Source organism: Trachurus trachurus, assembly GCF_905171665.1.
Source record: "Trachurus trachurus genome assembly, chromosome: 12".
In the NCBI taxonomy this organism is placed as follows: Eukaryota; Metazoa; Chordata; class Actinopteri; order Carangiformes; family Carangidae; genus Trachurus; species Trachurus trachurus.
This window is the reverse complement of record NC_139908.1, coordinates 28,402,968-28,423,843: the sequence shown is the minus strand read 5'-3', so window position 1 is coordinate 28,423,843 and position 20,876 is coordinate 28,402,968. Positions and strand designations below refer to the sequence as shown.

Genomic DNA, 20,876 nt, shown 5'->3' with positions numbered 1-20,876 from the left:
GCACAAGTTTCACCGGTTGAACACAACAACTCAAAATTGATAACACTTGTGTCCAATGATGTGAGGGCACATATACTGTAAGCCAGTTGAGGATGAAGTCCTGTGGCCTGAGCCAGTACAGATACAGTAAATGATGCTGCGGCTGAGTTATGCACTTCTCATTTCTATATTTTTGTACTTTATTTTTATGTTGGCTTACTGCTAAATGCACAAGATTTCTGTTTGTCTTTGTACTGTACAAGTGCTACGTGTAAATGCACAAGATTTCTGGTTTTTGTACTTCTTTTCTTTTTCTTTTTTTTTTTACAGTACTATGTACAAGTGCTAAATGCACAGGTTTTTTGTTTTGCAAGACGAGAAGATGAGAGCCGACAGGGTGAAGGAAGAAAGGATGAGGGAGGGAGGGATGAACTGGGAAGAAAAAAGAAGAAGGAAGGAAAAGGGGATGAAATGGATGTGGAGGGGGAAGGAGGATGGTGAAAGAAAGGGAAGGAGAGAAGTGCTAAATGCACATGTTTTTTGTTTTGCAACATGCATTTAGCTACAGTGAACAATAAACATTTATTTCTACAGCTTCATGTGCTGAGCGTTGTGTTTTCTATTTGTCTATGTAGTGTTTAGTGGCTGCTCAGTTGTGTTTTTAATTTTGATTGACTCTGGGCACGATTTGACAACAGAGCTCAGTTTTGGGCACAGATTGAACTGTTTTGAGGTGAAAGTTTGGTTTTGCAAGAAGAGTCTGAGGTTTTGTGAATGTAGCTTGAAAATTGGGGTTTGTGTTCACAGTTTAGAGAAAAGGAGAGAAGCTTTCGAGAAATGTGTCTTAGCAATCGAGAAAAACTGTAAACATGCACCGATAGCGCCACTACCAAAATGAAGCCAACTTCACCAGTGACGGCCGGCGAGTTTAGTAGGTCTATTTTGTCCGTCCCTCTCCCTTATAACTTCGCCACAGTGCAACAAGCGTCCGGCAACCTGCGTGTGCGGTAGGCTAAAGTAATCCAAGTAATCCTTTTAAAAAAAAGAAAGTAACTGTAATCAGAATACATCAATTTAAACTGTAACTATAACGGAATACAGTTACTCATATTTTGTATTTTAATTACGTAACGCCGTTACATGTAATCCGTTAGCCTACTCCCCAACCCTGTGAATCAGTCACACCTCCTGGCAGACAGGCTCTTCAGTAGCTGTAACGAAGGCCTTTGTAATTCACGTGAATGAGAATTTGATATTGACAGGTGTCTGCCAACCATATTTTGCTTAGTTATGGGCGAAATACTTTCCCAGCGTCTACCACAAATTCACAAATACTGAGTGGAAGAGTGACTTGCAAAAATCAGTGAGCAAGGAGGAAAAAGTAGAAAGGACAACCAAAAGAAATTATGGAAATTAGTGACGAAGACTGTGTGGCTGCTGGATTCATTACAACCCACTTTTCCAGATTACCTTTTCAGGAAAAACTTGAAATCACCCAGACAGGTCGACCATCACCCAGTTTAATGCTAGCTAGCAAGAACTACCATTTTAAGTTAGAGGCTAGCTCCATGGCACCAACAAGATGTACTGCTGGAATTGCTTTGCTTTTCAATCTCAATAGGTCCAGCATGGCAGTACGGCAACTACAGCTCGTATTGACTGCTCCCCGTTATCACTTCCGGTTCAACCCCGGAGTTGGTACATTCCCTTTCCGGTTGATGGTTGATATTTGTAAATTTGTTTCGGGACTTGTAAAAGTGTTTCGCCACTTGTAAATTTGTTTTGCCGTTTGTTTGGTGTCTTGTTAATTTGTTTTCTGAAATGTAAATTTGTCTCAAGCTTTGTAAAAGTGTTTCACATGTTGTAGTCTTGGTTTGCACCTCCCAGGCCACCGTACCGTAGGTCATTTCAGCTGCTGAACTGGAGCAGCTCTGACATGTCAGTCCACTGCAGGACACCTGCTGCCACACTGTCTCTCTGAAGACTTTTGGAGACACAGAGACAGCAGCAGTGAGAGAGACCTTTGCACACAAAGAGGAAGTGACACAAAAATGTACCCCCTTGCAATTTTTCATCTTCGGACTGTTCAACATCTGGGATCCTCTCCTCCAGGACATCCTGACAGACCATAAGCTGAATGAATCTAGTCCTTCACGTCTGTCAACCCTGTGTCTCAGAGGGCCGTCTCACATAAAATTACTGTGGGCAAAATTTGGTGGGAGACATTTTTGAGATGGTAAATTCATGCAAAACAGCTGATGCGCGTTGCCTTCAGGGACAGTTTTTCAACAAGCAGTCTCTGTATTTCCCTCTAAAACAACTCTGTCTGGTAACGTTGTGTTATTATCTCATAGCGTGGTGAATGTGCAGGTCACAACTTCTCCACCAGAGCGTTGTGGAGTTGTTGGATTGTGTATTTGATGAGTTTGATGAGGGAAACCAAGAAATCCCATGAGCCTCCGTAGCGTAGCTCTGAGCAGCTCTGCTCCACCGTTCTAAAAATAGCTTGCACAATTAGGTAACAAACCTACTGCTATGACTATAGGGATTATGGCAATGAGCCAATTTGCCAAAATGTTGAACTATCCCTTTAACTGTGCTGGGATCGAGCATTGTAAGTGATTTTGACATTAGGCTCTGTCTATTGTTTTATTGATTTGTTCGATTGCTTGTTGCCATGTGTGGTCCCATGGTCCTATAAAGGCCCAGAGTCTGGGGCCACGGGTCACCACTGTGTTCCCATCTGCATGTGCATACTGTTTATGTTGAGAAAAAAAAAGAAAAGAAAGAAAGAAATCTCCACTCAAAAATCATCCCTCCATGATTATGAAAATTGCTTTAAAAAAATGACAGTAAAATAAGATTCTGACAAGAGATGTTAACCATAAAATATCAAATCAAATTGTCTACCAAAGGCTGCCCTTAATTCAAGCAGTATGAGTGCTTTGGCAGCATAGAAATAACCTGCTAGTTTGCTTAAAGGAATCTCATGGCTCATCATGTTCGTCCCATGTCTGTGCAGGTTTTCTGTAACTACTCCCATTTCCCGTAAAATGAAGACTCATAACTTTCCTACTTAATGTCTGTGACCGTGACTTTATTATCATCCCCATGACTGTTGGCTGTATGTGACCCACAACAGGATACGCACATAATAAAGAAGTAAATAATTTCAGTTTCAGTCTTAGATCTGTGTTTAGATGGATGATTGTTAGCCAGAAATAACCAGTGGTTTGGAAATGGGGATTTTCCACACATCTTTTTCATATTGTCTCAACTTGGTAGGAGCTTTTATTGTGGCTCCGGTGAATTTTGTTGAATTGGGAGAATAAATGAAGTCCCTGCTTGACACTAATCCCACGTGTTTCCAGCGTGCTGCAGCAAGCCTGAACAGGTCACACATCACGTCATTGTGAGGAAATGGTTGTTCGGGAGAAGGGATTGAATCCTGAGCTCTGCTGTGACTCTTCATAAGAACATTTTACCTTAAGGGACAGTTTAGATATGAGTCAGGAAAGTCCTTACTCTTTTTCTTTCTTTTTTTTTTGAACAAATGTTTTATTGTTTTTCCACAGAGACACAGAGCATACAATTTGCCATCATGTCAGTTACAGAAATAGATAAAATAAAATATTGCCATCAGGCAAATCTTCCAGCTGACTGCCCCCTATACACCCTCACATATAGGAGCCCCTCCCCATATTGCTCTGTGTACACACATTTTAATGTAGTCACAGTCACATCAGCATCCTACACAGTAAGCAGTGATGCATCAAGCAGACTAAAAACAATAAAATATGGTCGTGTGTAAATGCCACACTGCAAACAAGGACACTTATGGATTTATCTCAGGTGGGCCCCATTGTAAGGAAATTGGCCCCTCTTCACTAACTGAGTCAATTCGTCAGGTAGGTAGTTAAAGTGATAGTTCACCCAAAATTCAAATTTCACTCATTATCTACTCACCCTCATGTCGACTAAGAGCTGTGAGAATTTTCAGAGTCCTCCGTGCCTTCTCTGAGTTACGGGGGCTACAAACAAGCTTAAAATATAGACTTATTTAATTTCTTTCGGAACAATTTCTCATGTCGGGGCTTCAATACAAGAGGGACATTACAGACGAGCAGCATGGAGGTATTTGGATGTTTTTTGGTGTGTCTTTTTGGACGAAGAAATACTGCTGCACGGACCCCCCCCCCGTAACTCAGAGAAGGAACGGAGGACTCTGAAATTTCTCCCAGCCCTTAGTCCACACGAGGGTGAGTAATGAGTGAAATTTGAATTTTGGGTGAACTATCCCTTTAAGCAGAGGAGCCCACATTTCATTAAAGGACCTTTCATTACCCTTCACAACTGCACTAAGTCTTTCAAGGGGGAGGACCCGGAATATTTCCTTATAGGGTGACACTGGGTGGTTTATCATTGATCCAGTTAATTAAATTGCATTTTCTGGCCAGTAATAGCAATTTGTCGCATAATTTGAACTTTAAATGGGTTAGAGTCATCTCCCTTGAGGGGAGGCCGATGTTGAAAAGGCCAGGGTCCTTCTAGCCTCGTAAACCAGCCTCTCCCGGAAATGCATTTCATTTCATTTCATTTGGAGAAAGGGTTATTCATTTCTCCCTGAGAAATGAAATGAAATGCATTTCTGGGAGAGGCTGGTTTACGAGGCTAGGGTCCTTCCTCACCTTGACTTGAAAGATGCCACTCAGTTCCTGCAAGATTATACCCCAAAATCTTTTTATCAATTTACATTGCCAGAAATAATATGTTCCAACCTTTCTATGACACTTATTACACAAAGGGGAAATCTGACAGTCCATCTTATTTAGTATGTGGAGTTAGGTGTAGGCGGTGTAGTATTTTATATTGTGTCTCTCTCAGTCTGTTACATGTAAAGGTGGATTTAATACTTTAATGGCCTCCTGCCAGTCATCTTCAATATACTCTGTGTCAAGATCTTTCTCCCACTTCTGCGCAATGCTTGTGATATCGCCTGTACTGAGAAAGTAGCAGTGCATAGAAGGAAGAAATAAAATGGGTGAGACCTTTTCGGGAGATACCTTACTCTTTTTTCTAAATTGATAGTTCCAGTCTTCCTAAACATAGAAACACCTGAGACTGTGTAGACCCATGAACCTCAGCTGACATTGCTGTAGAAAGGTCCAGAATGCTTTGTCATTGCACTTTTGGAGAAAAATCTGTCCTCATAGTCACTGAATTCATTTCCAAGGGAGATAAATACACTCCTGGATCCTTCCTTACAGTACTGCCACATCTGCGCAGATTCTGGTCACCATCCTTTTTCAGTATGTGCCAGAATTGGTCCAGATGTGGAAAAAACTATCTGACCTATATGGCTAATACAGTATAAGTCACATCTAACCATGGAACCAGGGCTTATTCTGGGCTAGAAGAAGCATAAAGATGTGTCAAAATTACGCAAAGTGTTTCCTCTCAAAAAATGAGGAGCAACCACTTTTGTCTCTGTGGCAACCATTAGATCACATGTACACATATCAACCTGTTCATTCCTTCAACAGAGGTGACATCTGGCTCATTAGAATGACTATCTGACATCAGAATAATTATCAGTGAGTTTTATTAATAAATAAGAGAATCACCCTTTAACTAAGCATTGTCTATACTTTAACATGGTTTTGGTTCATTAGGTTTCATTATGAGAGCAAACCTTTCGATTTGCACGAAGCCACAACACTATATTTTAGTTTTCACAAAGGAAAAGAAACATAAATCAGTGAAGGGTGGAGGTTTGACCTTGTCTCCTCCATTAACAATGTCCAGGTCTTTTTTCCTACACTGCTGAAACTTTAACAACCTGCTCAGTTTGTGGTGCATTTTTTTCACCTGATGCTGGCAGAGTTACAAGGTTTTCTGTCACAAGTCATCAGGTGTGGCTGCTGGATGTTTTCCAGCATGTTGAACTGACGTCATCACGGATAATCTTTTAGCCTTTTCCTTTGGGTTTCTTTGTTTGGTCCACATGGATGTCTCCAACTACATGATTTTAATTCTCAAGAATAACATTTCTGTTGAAAGCACCTGTCATAAACTTATTCTTTTGCATGCAAATCATTGTCATTGGATGTGTGTGAAAATCCCATATTGTATTCATAGTGACAAAGCAGTAGCAGAATAATCTATAGTAACAGGAGAGTTAGAAGTAGTTGAAGCAGCTTATTCAGTAGTGGAAGAGAAAACAGTGGAATTAAAGGGATAGTTCACCCAAAATCCAAATTTCACTCATTATCTACTCACCCTCATGTCGACCAAGGGCTGGGAGGATTTTCAGAGTCCTCCGTGCCTTCTCAGAGTTACGGGGGGGTCCACGCAGCAGTATTTGTCCATATAATGGTTGTGAATGGTGCTCACTTTTCTTCGTCCAAAAAGACACACCAAAAAACATCCAAATACCTCCATACTGCTCGTCTGTAATGTCCCTCTTGTATTGAAGCCCCGACATGAGAAATTGTTCCGCCAGTCAGTGCAAATATAACACAGGAAGAGCAGTGAACTGAGACACTGCAGCTTCTGCTACAAACAAGCTTAAAATATAGACTTATTTAATTTTTTCAGAACAATTTCTCATGTCGGGGCTTCAATACAAGAGGGACATTACAGACGAGCAGTATGGAGGTATTTGGATGTTTTTTGGTGTGTCTTTTTGGACGAAGAAAAGTGAGCACCATTCACAACCATTATATGGACAAATACTGCTGCGTGGACCCCCCCGTAACTCTGAGAAGGCACGGAGGACTCTGAAAATCCTCCCAGCCCTTGGTCGACATGAGGGTGAGTAGATAATGAGTGAAATTTGAATTTTGGGTGAACTATCCCTTTAAACCAAACGCCACTGTCTCCTCTGTGATACTGTGACCTCACCTGCACATAAGAACAAACCCAGAACAAATCATGTCTTTGGATCTGCTGGTTTATTGACACACTCCCCTCATGATAGCACATTTGTCCTCATGTACTACTGGATGTGATGTTCTTCCGTCTTCAGGTGGGTCTTCATGTTGGTTTTAGGATCAGGCCTTTTGTGTGTATGTCATCATTCCTGAAAAATCTGTTTTCATCTGAGCCACCTGGTTAAATAAAGGCTGAGGACAGAAAATCCCTCCAGAGGGGTCAGTTTCAGTTTGAACGGTTTTATCCACACTGTGGCTTCAGGGGTGGTAATGATTAATGGGTCAGTAGCTCCACTGGTATGATCCAGATCACAGGTATCACATGGATTATTAAAATTTGCACATAGGCTACTTTTGTGGCCTGCAGAGGGAGAATGTTATTAACAGTAACCTCCTCTCCTCCTGATCAATTCACTTACATCACATAGAGATGGAAGACTAATGACATTCCCATGAGCTTCAGTTAAAGCTATAGTGCGTAAGTTCTACGTGTCTGTAAATATCCGTTTCACCCATAAGCCACTACAAGATGATACAACGCTGATTAAGCCGTTCGGCTCCTCTAACGCCTCGCGGTATTTTTCAGTATTTGTTCTTTTTGTATTTACTGTCTTGGAGCGACAGGACAGGACAGGAAACAACCGAAACGACGCGTTTTATTCGGTTTTACCTGACAACGAGAAGGGAGGAGAGCGCTCCGCTGCTGCTAGAAGCAACAGCTGTTAGCAGCCTGGTGTTAGCCACATCGTTAGCCTAACGAGCAGTAAGTTACAAGGTGTGTAGCCTAGTCTGTGTGCTGTAACGAGCAGTGTGCGGCGAGTCGCGAGTGTTACAGTCCGTGAACCGTGGTCCGTGACCAGCAGCATGTGGTGTGTTACGAGTGTTACTGTTACTGCGTGTGATGTGCATTACCGGTACCATGGAGAGCTACAGGGTTAGCTGTGGGGAGGGTTAAGGCTCATTTAGGGGCTGTGTCCACCAGACGCGTTTTCAGCGCTCTGGGCGTCTACTTTCCATTCAAACCCTATTGAGTTGGGCGCTCACAGCGCTCAGCGCCCTCGGCGGTAAAACGCCCTCGGCGCTTGCTTCTTTTTGTCGCGGCGCTCAGAGCGCTTCGAGTTGAAATCTGTTCAACTTTTAGAACAGCGCTGCGCTCGTCAATGTCACTTTTCCCCGCACTGACCAATCAGAAATCAGCAACACAACCGGAGACGTGGCTCGGTTTATATCCTGACCCACACTTGTGTTGAAGGTAGGCCGACCTCAGGGTCCATGTCAAAAGCTGCTGCTAATGCTGTTGTGTATTTCTGACACTTGTTGTAGTGTTTACATTAAACAAGGCAGGGACACGGAAGTGTCAGAGGACTCGTTTTGTAACCTAGCAACAGCGGCATTCTGACGAGGGAGAGAGAGAGCGCTAAGCGCTGGGAAAGCAGCGCTGAGAGCGCCGTCAGAGCTAAAAACGCGTCTGGTGGACACAGCCCCTTATGCTCCACTTACGGACGTAATTGTATGCGTCCGTTTCAGACGTTTTTACCGTCACTGCCCACATACTTTCATGCGTCCTTAACGTTGGCATGGATGTTAACCAATACATCCACCAGGGGGCAGCTCAGAGTCAAACGTTTATGACAACAAACATGGCGACTACGGAGGAGATCTTGATAATGTACATAATAAAAGAAGAAAACAGACTCGTTATGTGATGCGGTGGTCGGTAAGGCCATTAAATTCATCACGGCTGGAGGACGGAGAATTTTTTTCTCTCGTTCAGCCATCGTGTCTTCTTCTTCTTCTGTCTCACACTGGATCTAGGCTCCGTATCGGGTAGTGACAGCAACACCGCCCCCACGGTTTCCGGTGGTACTGCTCCGTTTGGTGCGTGTCCGTAAGCTTTGTGGAAACGGACGAAAAACGGACGAAATGAACGCAGAGTACGGACGAAAGGCTCCGTCCGTATCTGTATGCGTATTTAACGTTGAGCATAAATGGGCCTTTACACCGGGCCATAGGTGCCGGCCGTATCGTTGTATTAACGCAGAAATCCTTTAGGGGGCGACAGAAGTTACGCACTATAGCTTTAAACTTTGTTTTGTGCGAATTGGTAAATGTTTAAAAGTTAAAGCAGAAGTAAAACGGAATGTTTTAAGTCTTAAATAGTTCTATCTTCCGACAGCAATCACTTCTATAGAGTGTTTGGTCTGAAACACGGGTCTGTCAGTCACTCTGCTCTGCTGTAAGCCGAGGAGAAAACTTTCCTTGTATCCTACAACCTTTATCCAATGAGGAGAGAGAACGGCATAAAGGGGCGGTCCTCTCTGTGTGTGCAGCCAAGGGATGTGCGTGAATGTGGTGACGTAGGGACGAGGGCGGGGACTGCTAACTCCATCGGCTGACAGGAAGTTAGACAAAACCACCGGATCGCTTACTTCTGCTTTAACATCATACACCACCAGAGTGAACAGAATACAGTAGCCTAAGCACTACATGCACTCGCTTGCATTTGCCATGAGTGCAAGAAGTGAAGAAGTTTGACTACAACAGCTTTGTTAAACTTTTTTTTTACAGTCTCACTGGTGATACAGCAACAAGGTAGAACATGGAAATAAAGGTTTTAGTGATGTAGGCAAAAAATAAATTAAAAAAAAATACTTATAGGTAAAAGGTAAATCTGAAAAGGAAAATCATTCTAAGAATAATGCTGACTTGTGTAGAAACACATGGCCTCAGATGTCTTATGTAAGTTATTGCAACAGTATGAGTTATCAGTGTGTGAGCAAAGGTTGTCTCACTGAGACACTCCCATCTGCAGCATGTTCCTCTGAACTGCAGTCACACCCTGAATTACAATAACATGTCGTCCAGCTCGTTGTTGGCTGAATCACAAGCCTGCAATACAAAGATGTGTGAGATGAGGACTTTAACTACCTGCTAGTTGGTTTCATCATATCACACTGCTATTCCTGAAGCTACGTCATGTTGACGCTGAGTCAGACATTCAAACCCAAGACTGGGCAAGGATGGAAATACTCCAGATGTCTTGTGCATCATTTTACACACTCCAAACCCAGGCTAACACATTCCATTCTTAACAGGATTTTATCCCCAAGTCCCACCTTGGCTAAACATTAAACCTTTGTGTAATGTTTTGACTTCACAAATGCAAAAGACAATGAAAACAATGCTGCTCTACTTTGTCACAATAAGTTTCTCATTGAAGGACACAAGCTTGGGTTACTACCATAGGCCTAAAGGTGTCATGGACATCACACCTTGGGGCTTACATGTGGGTTTCATGCCTCCTCCCTGACATATTTGTTTCCATACATAAATACAATATTAGTGAATACATCTCTCCAGCCTCTAAAGTTATTCCATTAGTGCATTACCTCAGTAGAAAAGTTCTATGTGGGGAAAAAAAAGAACATGAGAAAGTAAACTCCAGTGTGCACAAAGACACACCTCTGACTGACTGGTTTATCTCTCCTCTATCAGATAAGAGCAATGTGCACCTTCACCTGAATGGTAAACAATAATAAATGTATAGATGTTCATGTAGAGCAACATTAAAATATGATGATCTCACATGTTCTTTTACTTTACCTTGATTGTTGCCAGGTTCTCAATTTCTGTTCTGTATGAATATCAGTTAATGATGATTGATGTGAAAATATGATCATTATTATCAGGCTGCATTTCTTATATTAACAATGCACTTATCTGCAGTACTTACACATGCAACAGATTAAGCCAGGATATAGGTGAAGCTTTGCTTTTCAGTTATCCTGGATTTATTATATTCTGCTTTTGTGCAACAGCCCCCAGAATGTGTCTTGTTGGACCACAGTGTATTGTGTAGCCTATTTGTGAGTGTTAAGGAGAAATAGTCCTGTAAACATTAGCACAACTCTGCACCAGTCTAGCGCTCCACTGTGCTTGAAGCTACAGTGTCCCGACCCCTCAGAAAACAGCAGCTTTCACTGTATAATACCCAGAGTCACATTATGCATAAACAGTCTCTGGTTCACCTGGATACATATGCACACTTTCCTCTGCTGCATTTATTATGAAACTCAACTTATATGTCACTTTGCATATTCAGAAACGAAAATCAACCAAGAAATTATCCTACATTTTGATAGATTACACCAATCACTGATGTAAAATTTGTCCCACTCTCACTTACACATGCTCACACATTCATTTACCATGTTTATGATGAATATGTATTATTCTAAAATCAGCCATTACTTTAGCTACTTTAAGTTTAATTTGATGATCATATTTTGTTTACATCAGGTAAATTTGAATGCATGGTTTGTGCTGGTAATGCTGCTATTACGTATATACTGTATAAGTAATAGCAATAGCAGCATTATCTATAAAATAGACGTTTAGCTGGACTTGATCCTCCATCACGATCATCAATAATCAATTCTAGTCTAATGAATGACATAAATTGCCTTATGGTTGTCTGGCTCTTCTCTGCTCAGATAACCCTGTTTATCCACAGGCATATTAACAGTTGTGAGAAATCTTGTCATGATTGCTGTTTTAAGTATTTGAGTCACCGTGACCTTTGACCCTTAACTGCCAATATCATATCAGTTCATCTTTGAAGTGGATATTTACATTAAATTTAAGTTGTGTCAAGGTGTTACTGAGATACTCCAGCTGAGAACAGGACGTAATAGACAAACATTGACAACAACACGCCACAGGCTTTGGCTGCTGCAGAGGCAAAAATAAGTCAAGTTTAAACATCTGTCTAGCCTACAGATATTCACTTCACATCTATATAAATCAATCAAAGTAGTAAAAACTCAAATTAAAGATTTTTTTGTGAGTTTTTATGATATGCCACCTGAAGAGTTTGTCTATTATAAAACCTGTTGATTGAATTTGCATAGAGTAAAATATATTTCTGAGGAAGAATCCACTGAAATCTGTCTGCCTGAAGTTTACACCTTTACAGAGTTCAGTCTTGATTTCTGTATGTCTATAGAAACTACAACACAACACTATACATCTGTACAGCTTCTGTCTCGTGCTCACCTGTCAAGCTCATGAGTACTGTAGGTGTGTCCACTGATATGTGTATGACAAAGTGCCACTTTATCCAACCAAACTGATTTAGTTTATTCAAATATATTCATTCACAAACAAACAAACAACAAAAGAGTGTTAAGGACATACAGTAAGTGCATTTTGAGTATGTGTCTACAATTATGTGAATGTGTGTATGCATGCGAGTCCATGGTATAACCTGCTGATGGGTGTGTTCTCTGCTCCACTCAGAGGAATGTGAGGAGTGGTTGCCTGTCAGTGTTCAGTGTGGCAACCAGCACCTGTTTAACCAACACAGCTCTGGTGGACTGACTCTGTCTACAGGTCTACAGGTCTACAGGTCTACAGGTCTACAGCTGACCCAGGGTCAGTGTATCAAAGTTCAGATACATGTGTTCAGATATCACAGTGGACAGCCACCTGTCTCTTACAAACATCTTACAAACTACATCTGTCTGTGTCTCAGCTTCACTGACAGCGCAGAGAGACTTTGTCACTTGAAGACTGTTGTTTCCATAGAAACGTGCCCAACGTGTTTGAGGTTTGGTTACATTTAGGCTTTAAAGACTTCTTCTGGTTTAGGAAAAGGTGGTGCTGTGGGTAAATGACCTTAGTTGTCATGGTTACACATAGATAGATAGGATATTGTGAATGCATAGTATGTAAATGTTTTTTTTGTTTCTTTGTTTTTTAATACTCTGTGTATTTATAAGTAATTATCAATTCTAAAAAGCATATTAGGCCTACAGTACAGGGGTCAAAATGAAACACTTTAATCCTTGTTTTATTGTTTATTTGTTTTATTTTACAAGCAATTATACTCTCATTCCCAAATTTACTTATTTTATAGATAGATATACAGTATAGACAGACAGACAGACAGACAGACAGATAGATAGATAGATAGATAGATAGATAGATAGATAGATAGATAGATAGATAGATAGATAGATAGATAGATAGATAGATAGATAGATAGATAGATAGATAGATAGATAGATAGATAGATAGATAGATAGACAGACAGACAGACAGATGATTCAGCATCTTGTATTGTTGTGAGGGAGGAGAACAGTCATCTATAATTCCCTCTGGGTGGCTCACATTCCTCAAATAGTTGGAATAGTAGCATTTTGGTGGGACTGGTGCTCTACATCTCCAAACATGGTGCTGGAGAGGGAGGGAGGGAGGGGTGAGGAGAGGAGGAGAGGAGGAGAGGAGGGAGGGAGGGAGGGGTGAGGAGAGGAGGTGGAGGGGGTCACATGCTTCATAAAACTTTGTCAGCGGCTTTCTCCATTGGTTTATATCAAGTGGATTTTTTTTCCCTCACCCTCATCACGGTTCCCCCCCGGCCCTTTCTCCTCAGGTAAAGTAGCTCTGCGTGCGTCAGCGACGTCGTCGTGCGCGCCTTCATTACGCATGGTGCGCGCGGCAGGTGTGTGTAGCTGTCGGCCCACCCACAAGACCAGTTCCTACTAGGCTGGTCTGAGAGCGGCTCCCTGTCAGTCCACAGCGGAGCGCCACAGGTGGAACCTTCTCAGGTAAGTGGCTCAGGTCTGACGGGACCTGGTTCGGTTCTGGTGTGTGCCCGCGCCGCGCGCTGCCGCTGCCTGGCTGAGGCCAACACCACTCGTACTGTCGGAGTTTCCTTATTATAAGTTACTAAGGTAGTTGACGGCTTGTTTGCTCTTGTGTTGGCCACTTGTGTGCAGGTAATGATGTTGTGTTCACTTACTGTTATTTAGTTGGTCCGACTGGAACAGGAATAAGAACATGTAACAGCAATAAGGATACATGTGCTGTGTTGAGTGTGTCACTGCTCTGAGATCAGCAGCACAGCTTATCTCTGTTCCATCAGGGCGGAGGTTCACATGGTTAGCCAATAGCCATGCTGTCAGCTATTAATTAACCACACCAGGAATAATAACACACCACTTCACTTCACTTTCTATTTAACTCAGGACACACAAGTACATGGTATGGAGCTCAAACAAGACAATATCAGTAATCAAGGGTTGTACATGTTTTCCATCTCTGACAATTGGAGGAAAAAAAGAAACAGAAAACACTGAGAGATAAATAAATAATCCATGTAATAACATATCACTTAAACAAAGGAAGGAGGCTCTTCAGAAAGGCACCTAACTTATAAATAACTTTATCAGACTGAAGTAACACAATTAGTTTAAACAGAGATGGGCCACCAACATAACGCTTTGGGAGATATTTTTCTCTGAAATGTACAGTATTATACTTGTGTTCTTGCACTCAAATATAATATGAAACTCATCAACAAGACAGTTATCGTCACCAAGGTTACAAAACCTCTGACTTCTATGTAGGCATTTACCTTCCAATTACTTTTTGTATTCTGGTGTTATTCACTCTACAATTGCAGATGGCCTGTCCAAACTTTGAATTTGGACACAATATGTACTTTTCTAATATTTAAACTCTTGTTTAAGCTCTGTATAAATGTCACATGATATCATGCTACCAAGTTCACTTTTCCATGTTTGCAGGAACTGATCAGACCACAGTGTTTGTATATGCTGTGGGTCTTTAATCCTACCTGGGCCGTTGTTCAGTGTTGCTAAAAGGTTACATCTCTGGCAATGATGTTATACAGTACCATATATGTGTGTGTGTGTGTGTGTGTGTGTGTGTGTGTGTGTGTGTGTGTGTGTGTGTGTGTGTGTGTGTGTGTGTGTGTGTGTGTGTGTGTGTGTGTGTGTGTGTGTGAGTGTGTGATGCTAAAGATTCAAACATGTCTGGATGATGTTGGATCTGGAGTGTTGGTCACTGTGATGTGTTTTAGCATGGTGGATGTGGAGGTAGCTGTTGGCATGGTATCATAGGTTCAGTAAAATATGTTGGTGCTGTGTTAAAAAGTCTCTTCCATCTATGACATCAGTGGAAATGTTCTCATTTCAGTTGCTGAGTTGACAAACTGGTGGATGATAAGCAGCTTTTAACACAATGCCAGCGTTAGGTTGTGGTGTTACCAGGGCAACCGAAGCAAACCCTAGGCTATGTGTCGGTTTCAGATCCAGTAAATGAAAGCAGTCAGATAGACCTGTGCAGGTGTGTGTTGCATTGAGCTCACCACAGTGTTTTCCCAGGCTGAGGAATGCTGTAGGACTGACTCCTATCATCTCACTCTGTTTTATCTCTCTGTCCATCATGCCATCTCAATCTCTCTCACTTTCTCCTTCTCTTTTCACTTTCATTGTCTCTTTTTCTCTCCTATCTCTCCTCTCCTCCTCCTTTAATTTTCCCTGTTTTCATTTTGTATTTTGTTTAATTATATCATCTTTTTGTTTTCATTTTACCACACTCCCTCCTCATAATGTGCTGAATGAGTTTTTGTCAGTGATTCCCTCTAACGATGTTCCCCTCACATTCTACAGAAGAGGCTGTTACACTGTTACACTCTGTAGTTTATATGGACTTTAGGACTGTCTGTCTTTCAGACACATAGCCGTTGTCCTCTGTTCCTCTCTCTCCACTGATCACTCTCAACCTATTTTTTGTTGACGGCTTCACAGACCCCCCCCCCCCCCCCCCCCCTTAATGTGTTTTAATGGGACTGCATTCTTTCCCTTGACTCGAGTCCAAACACTTAACCAACCAGACCAACAGGAAAATAGAAAGGTGCTTTCAAAGTTTTGCCTGGCACACACACCCACTGCACTCTCTCCCACCTCACTGCCCCATGGAGACAGTCTGCTACTTTCTACAGATCCTGAAGGTAAAACACAGTGATAACCCCAGTAGATGAGATGTGTCTCTAACACGGAGGCCTATACCTAAGAGTCAGTATTTTTCAGGACTGTTCCTAAATGATCATTTGTTTTTTTCACGGCATATGAGGCTTCCACCTGTCAGTCACAGTGCTCTGAGTTCCTTTTCTGTTTTCCTTGGACTGAGCCACTTACTCCCTTTACAAGCAAACTGATAGTGTGACCAAGCCTTTAAAGGGGACATATGCAAAACTCACTTTTTCATTGTTTTAGTATGTGTATTTGCGTATCCAGGGTGCCTCCTCACCCCTTAAACGTTAGTTTTGACAACTACGTCAATATTTTGTAAACTGCCATAGTAAGAAAATGTGTCTCTTAACAAGCCGTTTTAATTTCACAAGGCTTATTACATCACAAGCCGGGTGATGTGAATATTCAAGCCCTCGCTTACCTCAGCTACCAGAGCGAAGATTCTAAACTGACTGTTTAGAGCAGGGCTGTGAAACTGGTGTGTAGAGAACCCAGCTGTGCTCAATCTTTTGGTTTTTCTGACCAAAGCATGTTACTAACATTACTTTTAGACATCAAGGTACCATGTCAAGAAGCAGAAATGAGCATAATATGTCCCCTTTAAGCATCACCATTGTTGTTGCATGTCATAGTTGTGGTAAAATGTCCAGAAATTGAGTTACATAACTTTAGCCAAGGGAAGACAGACAGTTGGACTGTATGTTGTAATGTCGGCCAGGCTTTGGGGTTCAGGCGTAGAAGAGTGTTTTTTACTTGAAGGTCTAGAGATGAGGTCTGGAGTGGCCCAGTGTGGGATGGTCTCATCAGTGGAAGTCAGTGCAGGATGCTTCCCACAGACACAATCATGGAGGCAGCTGTGCAGAAGCGAGAAAATTAAGCAGACACACAGCAGATTGGCCAAACCAAACATTTTGTCTTTGTCCATTACGACTTTTCTCTTGTAAAAGCAAACACAGTGTTTTAAAGACAGCCGTTCTTATGAACTGTGCTTGCATCTGTCCTGGATGAGAGATGCTGGGTCATTTGTGTTCTCTCATTGAGAAGGGGGCTGGCTTTCTAAATGTACAATACATCCATCCATCTTTATTGAGCAGCATCAGGGACCGTCTCCCACACAGCGGATGTGGAGCCGAAGGGTTGAGGGCTTGGGAAACTTGTGGGCTGTGTCAGTCAGCGTGGGGTGTGTGAGAAACTGGAATACGCAGTCTGATGATAAATGATGTCATTGGCTTCACTTCCAGCAGATACCTGTTCTTTCCGTTTGTGTGTCTGTGTGTGTACTCCCATTAACCGAAACCTCCGTTACATCTGCATTCAGCTATGCCATAAAAAATTGGATGATGACCTCAGACTTGGCTTCAACACACGCCGCACACACACACTAAACTGGTGAAAGGTTTTGATTTGCACCATCATCAACCGGCTGATATAGTGGCATAAAGGCAGATAATCAAGGGAACAAGTTGTATATTATATCCTCCTCCTTTGTCTTTTTCAAGGATTTATTGATTTATTGACAGGATTCCTCCTCCAATATTTGGTTAATATCCCTTAAAGGGATAGTTCACCCAAAATTGAAATTTCAGTTTCAGAGTCCTCTGTGGCTTCTCTGAGTTACAGGGGGTCTCGGCGTAGCAGTGCATGTCCATATAACGGTTGCAAATGGATACCAACTGTCTTTGTAACAAAAAGACACACCAAAAAACATCCAAATACCTCCATGCTGCTCGTATGTAATGTCCGTCTTGTATTGAAGCCCCGAAATGAGAAATTGTCCCGAAAAAAATTAAATAAGTCTATATTTCAAGCTTGTTTGTAGCGGAAGCTTCTCTTCCTGGTTTGTCAAATTTGGACAAACCAGGCTCCGTCCTCTTCCCAGTTCCGCTACAAAACAAGCTTGAAATATAGACTTATTTAATTTTTTTCGGGACAATTTCACATTTCGGGGCTTCAATACAAGAGGGACATTACATACGAGCAGCATGGAGGTATTTGGATGTTTTTTGGTGTGTCTTTTTGTTACAAAGACAGTTGGTATCCATTTGCAACCGTTACAGTATATGGACATGCACTGCTACGCCGAGACCCCCTGTAACTCAGAGAAGCCACGGAGGACTCTGAAACTTCTCCCAGCCCTTAGTCCACATGAGGGTGAGTAGATAATGAGTGAAATTTCAATTTTGGCTGAACTATCCCTTTAAATGATTTGGCATACCCAGCCTTGTACATTGTCTGCTCTTTTAACGTGATCTTCTGATCACTGTAGGGAATGAAGGCACTTTAACATCTTGACATTTTCTAGATGTTTTCAAGGTGAGCACCTTTGTGTTCTGCTAAAAAACATTACCTAGAGAGCAGCAGTTAGTCAATTGTTGAAATGTTTTGCTCAGGTCAGTGAATTTCTCTCACAGTCGCACAATGACATGTGTTATTAGCTTGTTTCAGTTCCATAGCTATGTGATGAGTTCTTCTTCAGGGTGTTGTCTGTCAGCTGTCAGGATGTTAGAAGAAGAAAAGTATGTCTGTGTTTGTTTTCAGGCTTTCTTTAGCCTCACCTCTATTCCTTTCATGTTTGCAGAAGTGATCATGCACATCGTGCAAGAGGCCCAGACCTACAATAGATACCTGTACAGTGAAAACTATTAGAGCTTCTTAGCGAAGAAGCGCTAACACATGGGCAACCCTGTAGAGAATATGACCTTCATCAGAATGTCACTTTTATCACTACCAGCTGATGGATAGGAGAGTAATGTATCAAATAATATCAAATGTAACATGGAAACATGTCTGGTCTGATACTGTTCAAATGGAATTATGTCATTGATTGTGCGTGAGGCTGTCCTTTGTTAAAGAGCATGAGTATTACCTTATGCTCCCCCTATGTTTTAATACACAGGCCATTGGTTGTGTGCGGCAGTCGTTTTTTTTTTTTTTTTTTTTCATGAATCAAATGTCAGGTCATATTGATCATGAGAAGGTCTTCTGGTGCCTGCCGATCATAAACAAATTGGAATTTAGGTAGAGCAGGAAACGGTTATGTTAGCCTGGCATCAAGGTTTTATTCTGTACGGCACTCGGGACATGTCCCCAGTTTTGGTTTATAGAATCAAGACTTTTTGACTTTGTCAAGAACCTCTATTTAAACAAAATAAAACACAAGTTTCACCAAGTTCTAAAATGCTCTGGTTAAAATTATGACATTAGGGTCAATTTTGACCCGGTTATAACGATAAGAACAATAATTACAATTAAAACTGAAATCATAAGTGCAAAACCAACCTCTTCATGGATAAAGAAGCCTAACAATGTAACCAAGAGATGAGAAACAAATGGGATGATAAATAATTGTTTTTAGTGTGTTTTATAGCTGATTGAAGACTTGGGTCAAAACTGATCCTAACACCATAGATGGTAGCAGAAAGCTGACAAGAGGAAGGTTCAATTGAAGCCAAGGGGTATACTGACAAAAAAGACCCAGGGGCCCACACCAAAAATATTAAAACCAATATTTTCATGGATAGGAAGCCAAACAATTTAACCAAGAGAAGAAAAACAGATTGGATGAAAAAAATATATTTAGTGTATTTTACAGCTGATTTAAAACATGGGTCAAAACTGACCCTAACACCATAGATGGAAGCAGAAAGCTAACACAAGATGAAGGTTAATCAACAGCACAGTGGAGAGAGAGACAGGAAATGGGGAGACAGAGAGGGGGAATGACATGCAGGAAAGGGCTGCCCCATGCGGGATTCGAACCAGGGCGCTATATTTTTAAACGATGACGCCGGTTCAAGCACTATAGGACCAAGCAGAAAACGGCCGTTCAAGCTGAAGCCTGTTTCCCTTTTATGATTTGTACAATGATAGAAATTCATGCGCACACTGAGAAGAAGAATTGTGTTTCCTGGTAAATAAATGATGAAGTGTTAGTGTGTGTGTAGTGGCTCTGGTGGTGCTCATGTTTGTCCTGTTGGTAGAGAGATCATTTCACAGATAGTTTGTATTGTGTCTCTTATCACTCAGCAATCTGCATGTTGAGGTGTGAGCATGAAGGCCTCTGTCACTCTGTCACTCTGTCACTCATCACCCTCACTGACTGACATTCCTCACTCATGCAGGAGGTGGATGATTTTCTAATCTAACAATGATGGGTAATAATAATGACATGACGATAACAATGATAATTACTATTATGAAGAGGATGATACAACATACTTAACATGCTGCTTATTTATTCAATGAACCACATAAAGACTGGGTGTATTATTGCACCTCTTCAGTGAATCATGGGAAAATGGGAAGGTGGATGGAGATGGCAGGTTCGTCAAGAATGAGGGTGTGAGGGACATTTATACACACACAAAATTGTTTGGAATGATAACATTGCATACTTACAGTATGAACTATTTAATTTGTGTGTGCAGTGCCATTGTTAAAGTGAACTCCGTACCATTTTTGTGGCAGCCATGTGGGTGAGGGGTTACGTAATTCAGATATGAGTTTTTACTACAGACAGGACGGATGTTGGTGTGTTTGGTATAAACACAAGTCTGCTGTGATGAAGTCTAACCTGTCCTTTGAACAAAGCCAAGTGACATTAAAGTTTACAAAACCCATTATAACCTCAGTGTGTGCAGTAGATTTAATTGAAGGGCTGAATTAGAGCTTTCATGACCTGAGGGAACACAGTGTTCTGATATGTTCTGATAGAACACTAACGCTCAAAGCCATTGATGTACAATGTGGTGCTTTTCTAAATCAGAAGCAGGAGTGTGTCTACATAGAATATCTGCTGGAATGCATTGAACTTGAACAGATGATGCATTATATTTCCACTGAAGGCGATCTTTGTTAAAGTACCCTCACTATAGTACTGAAGGCAACAGGGCCTGGGGCCTCAGTACACTGCAAAAACTCAAAATCTTACCAAGAATATTTGTCTTATTTCTAGTCAAAACAAATCTCATTCTACTTAAAATAAGACTCATCACATTAAAAAGTAGCTTGTTTTAGACACTTTTTACTTATTTCAAGCTGATTTTCACTTGAAATAAGTAAAAGAATCTGACAGTGGATCAAGTTTTTCTTTCTTATTACAAGCACAAAAAACTTGCTTTCACTG

General features: G+C 41.5%; 1 protein-coding gene across 1 annotated transcript in view; it reads left to right on the top strand.

The window, feature by feature from the left end:
* Nucleotides 1–6,786: 6,786 nt before the first annotated feature.
* The window catches only part of LOC310994999 (uncharacterized protein), a gene marked incomplete at its 5' end in the record, with an annotated part of 69,273 nt that continues 55,183 nt past the window's right edge, over nucleotides 6,787–20,876 (top strand). The window contains 2 exons of the mRNA XM_083983929.1: nucleotides 6,787–6,792; nucleotides 13,424–13,519. Coding sequence (XP_083840055.1) covers nucleotides 6,787–6,792; nucleotides 13,424–13,519 — 102 coding nt within the window. The remainder of the gene's footprint in view (nucleotides 6,793–13,423; nucleotides 13,520–20,876) is intronic.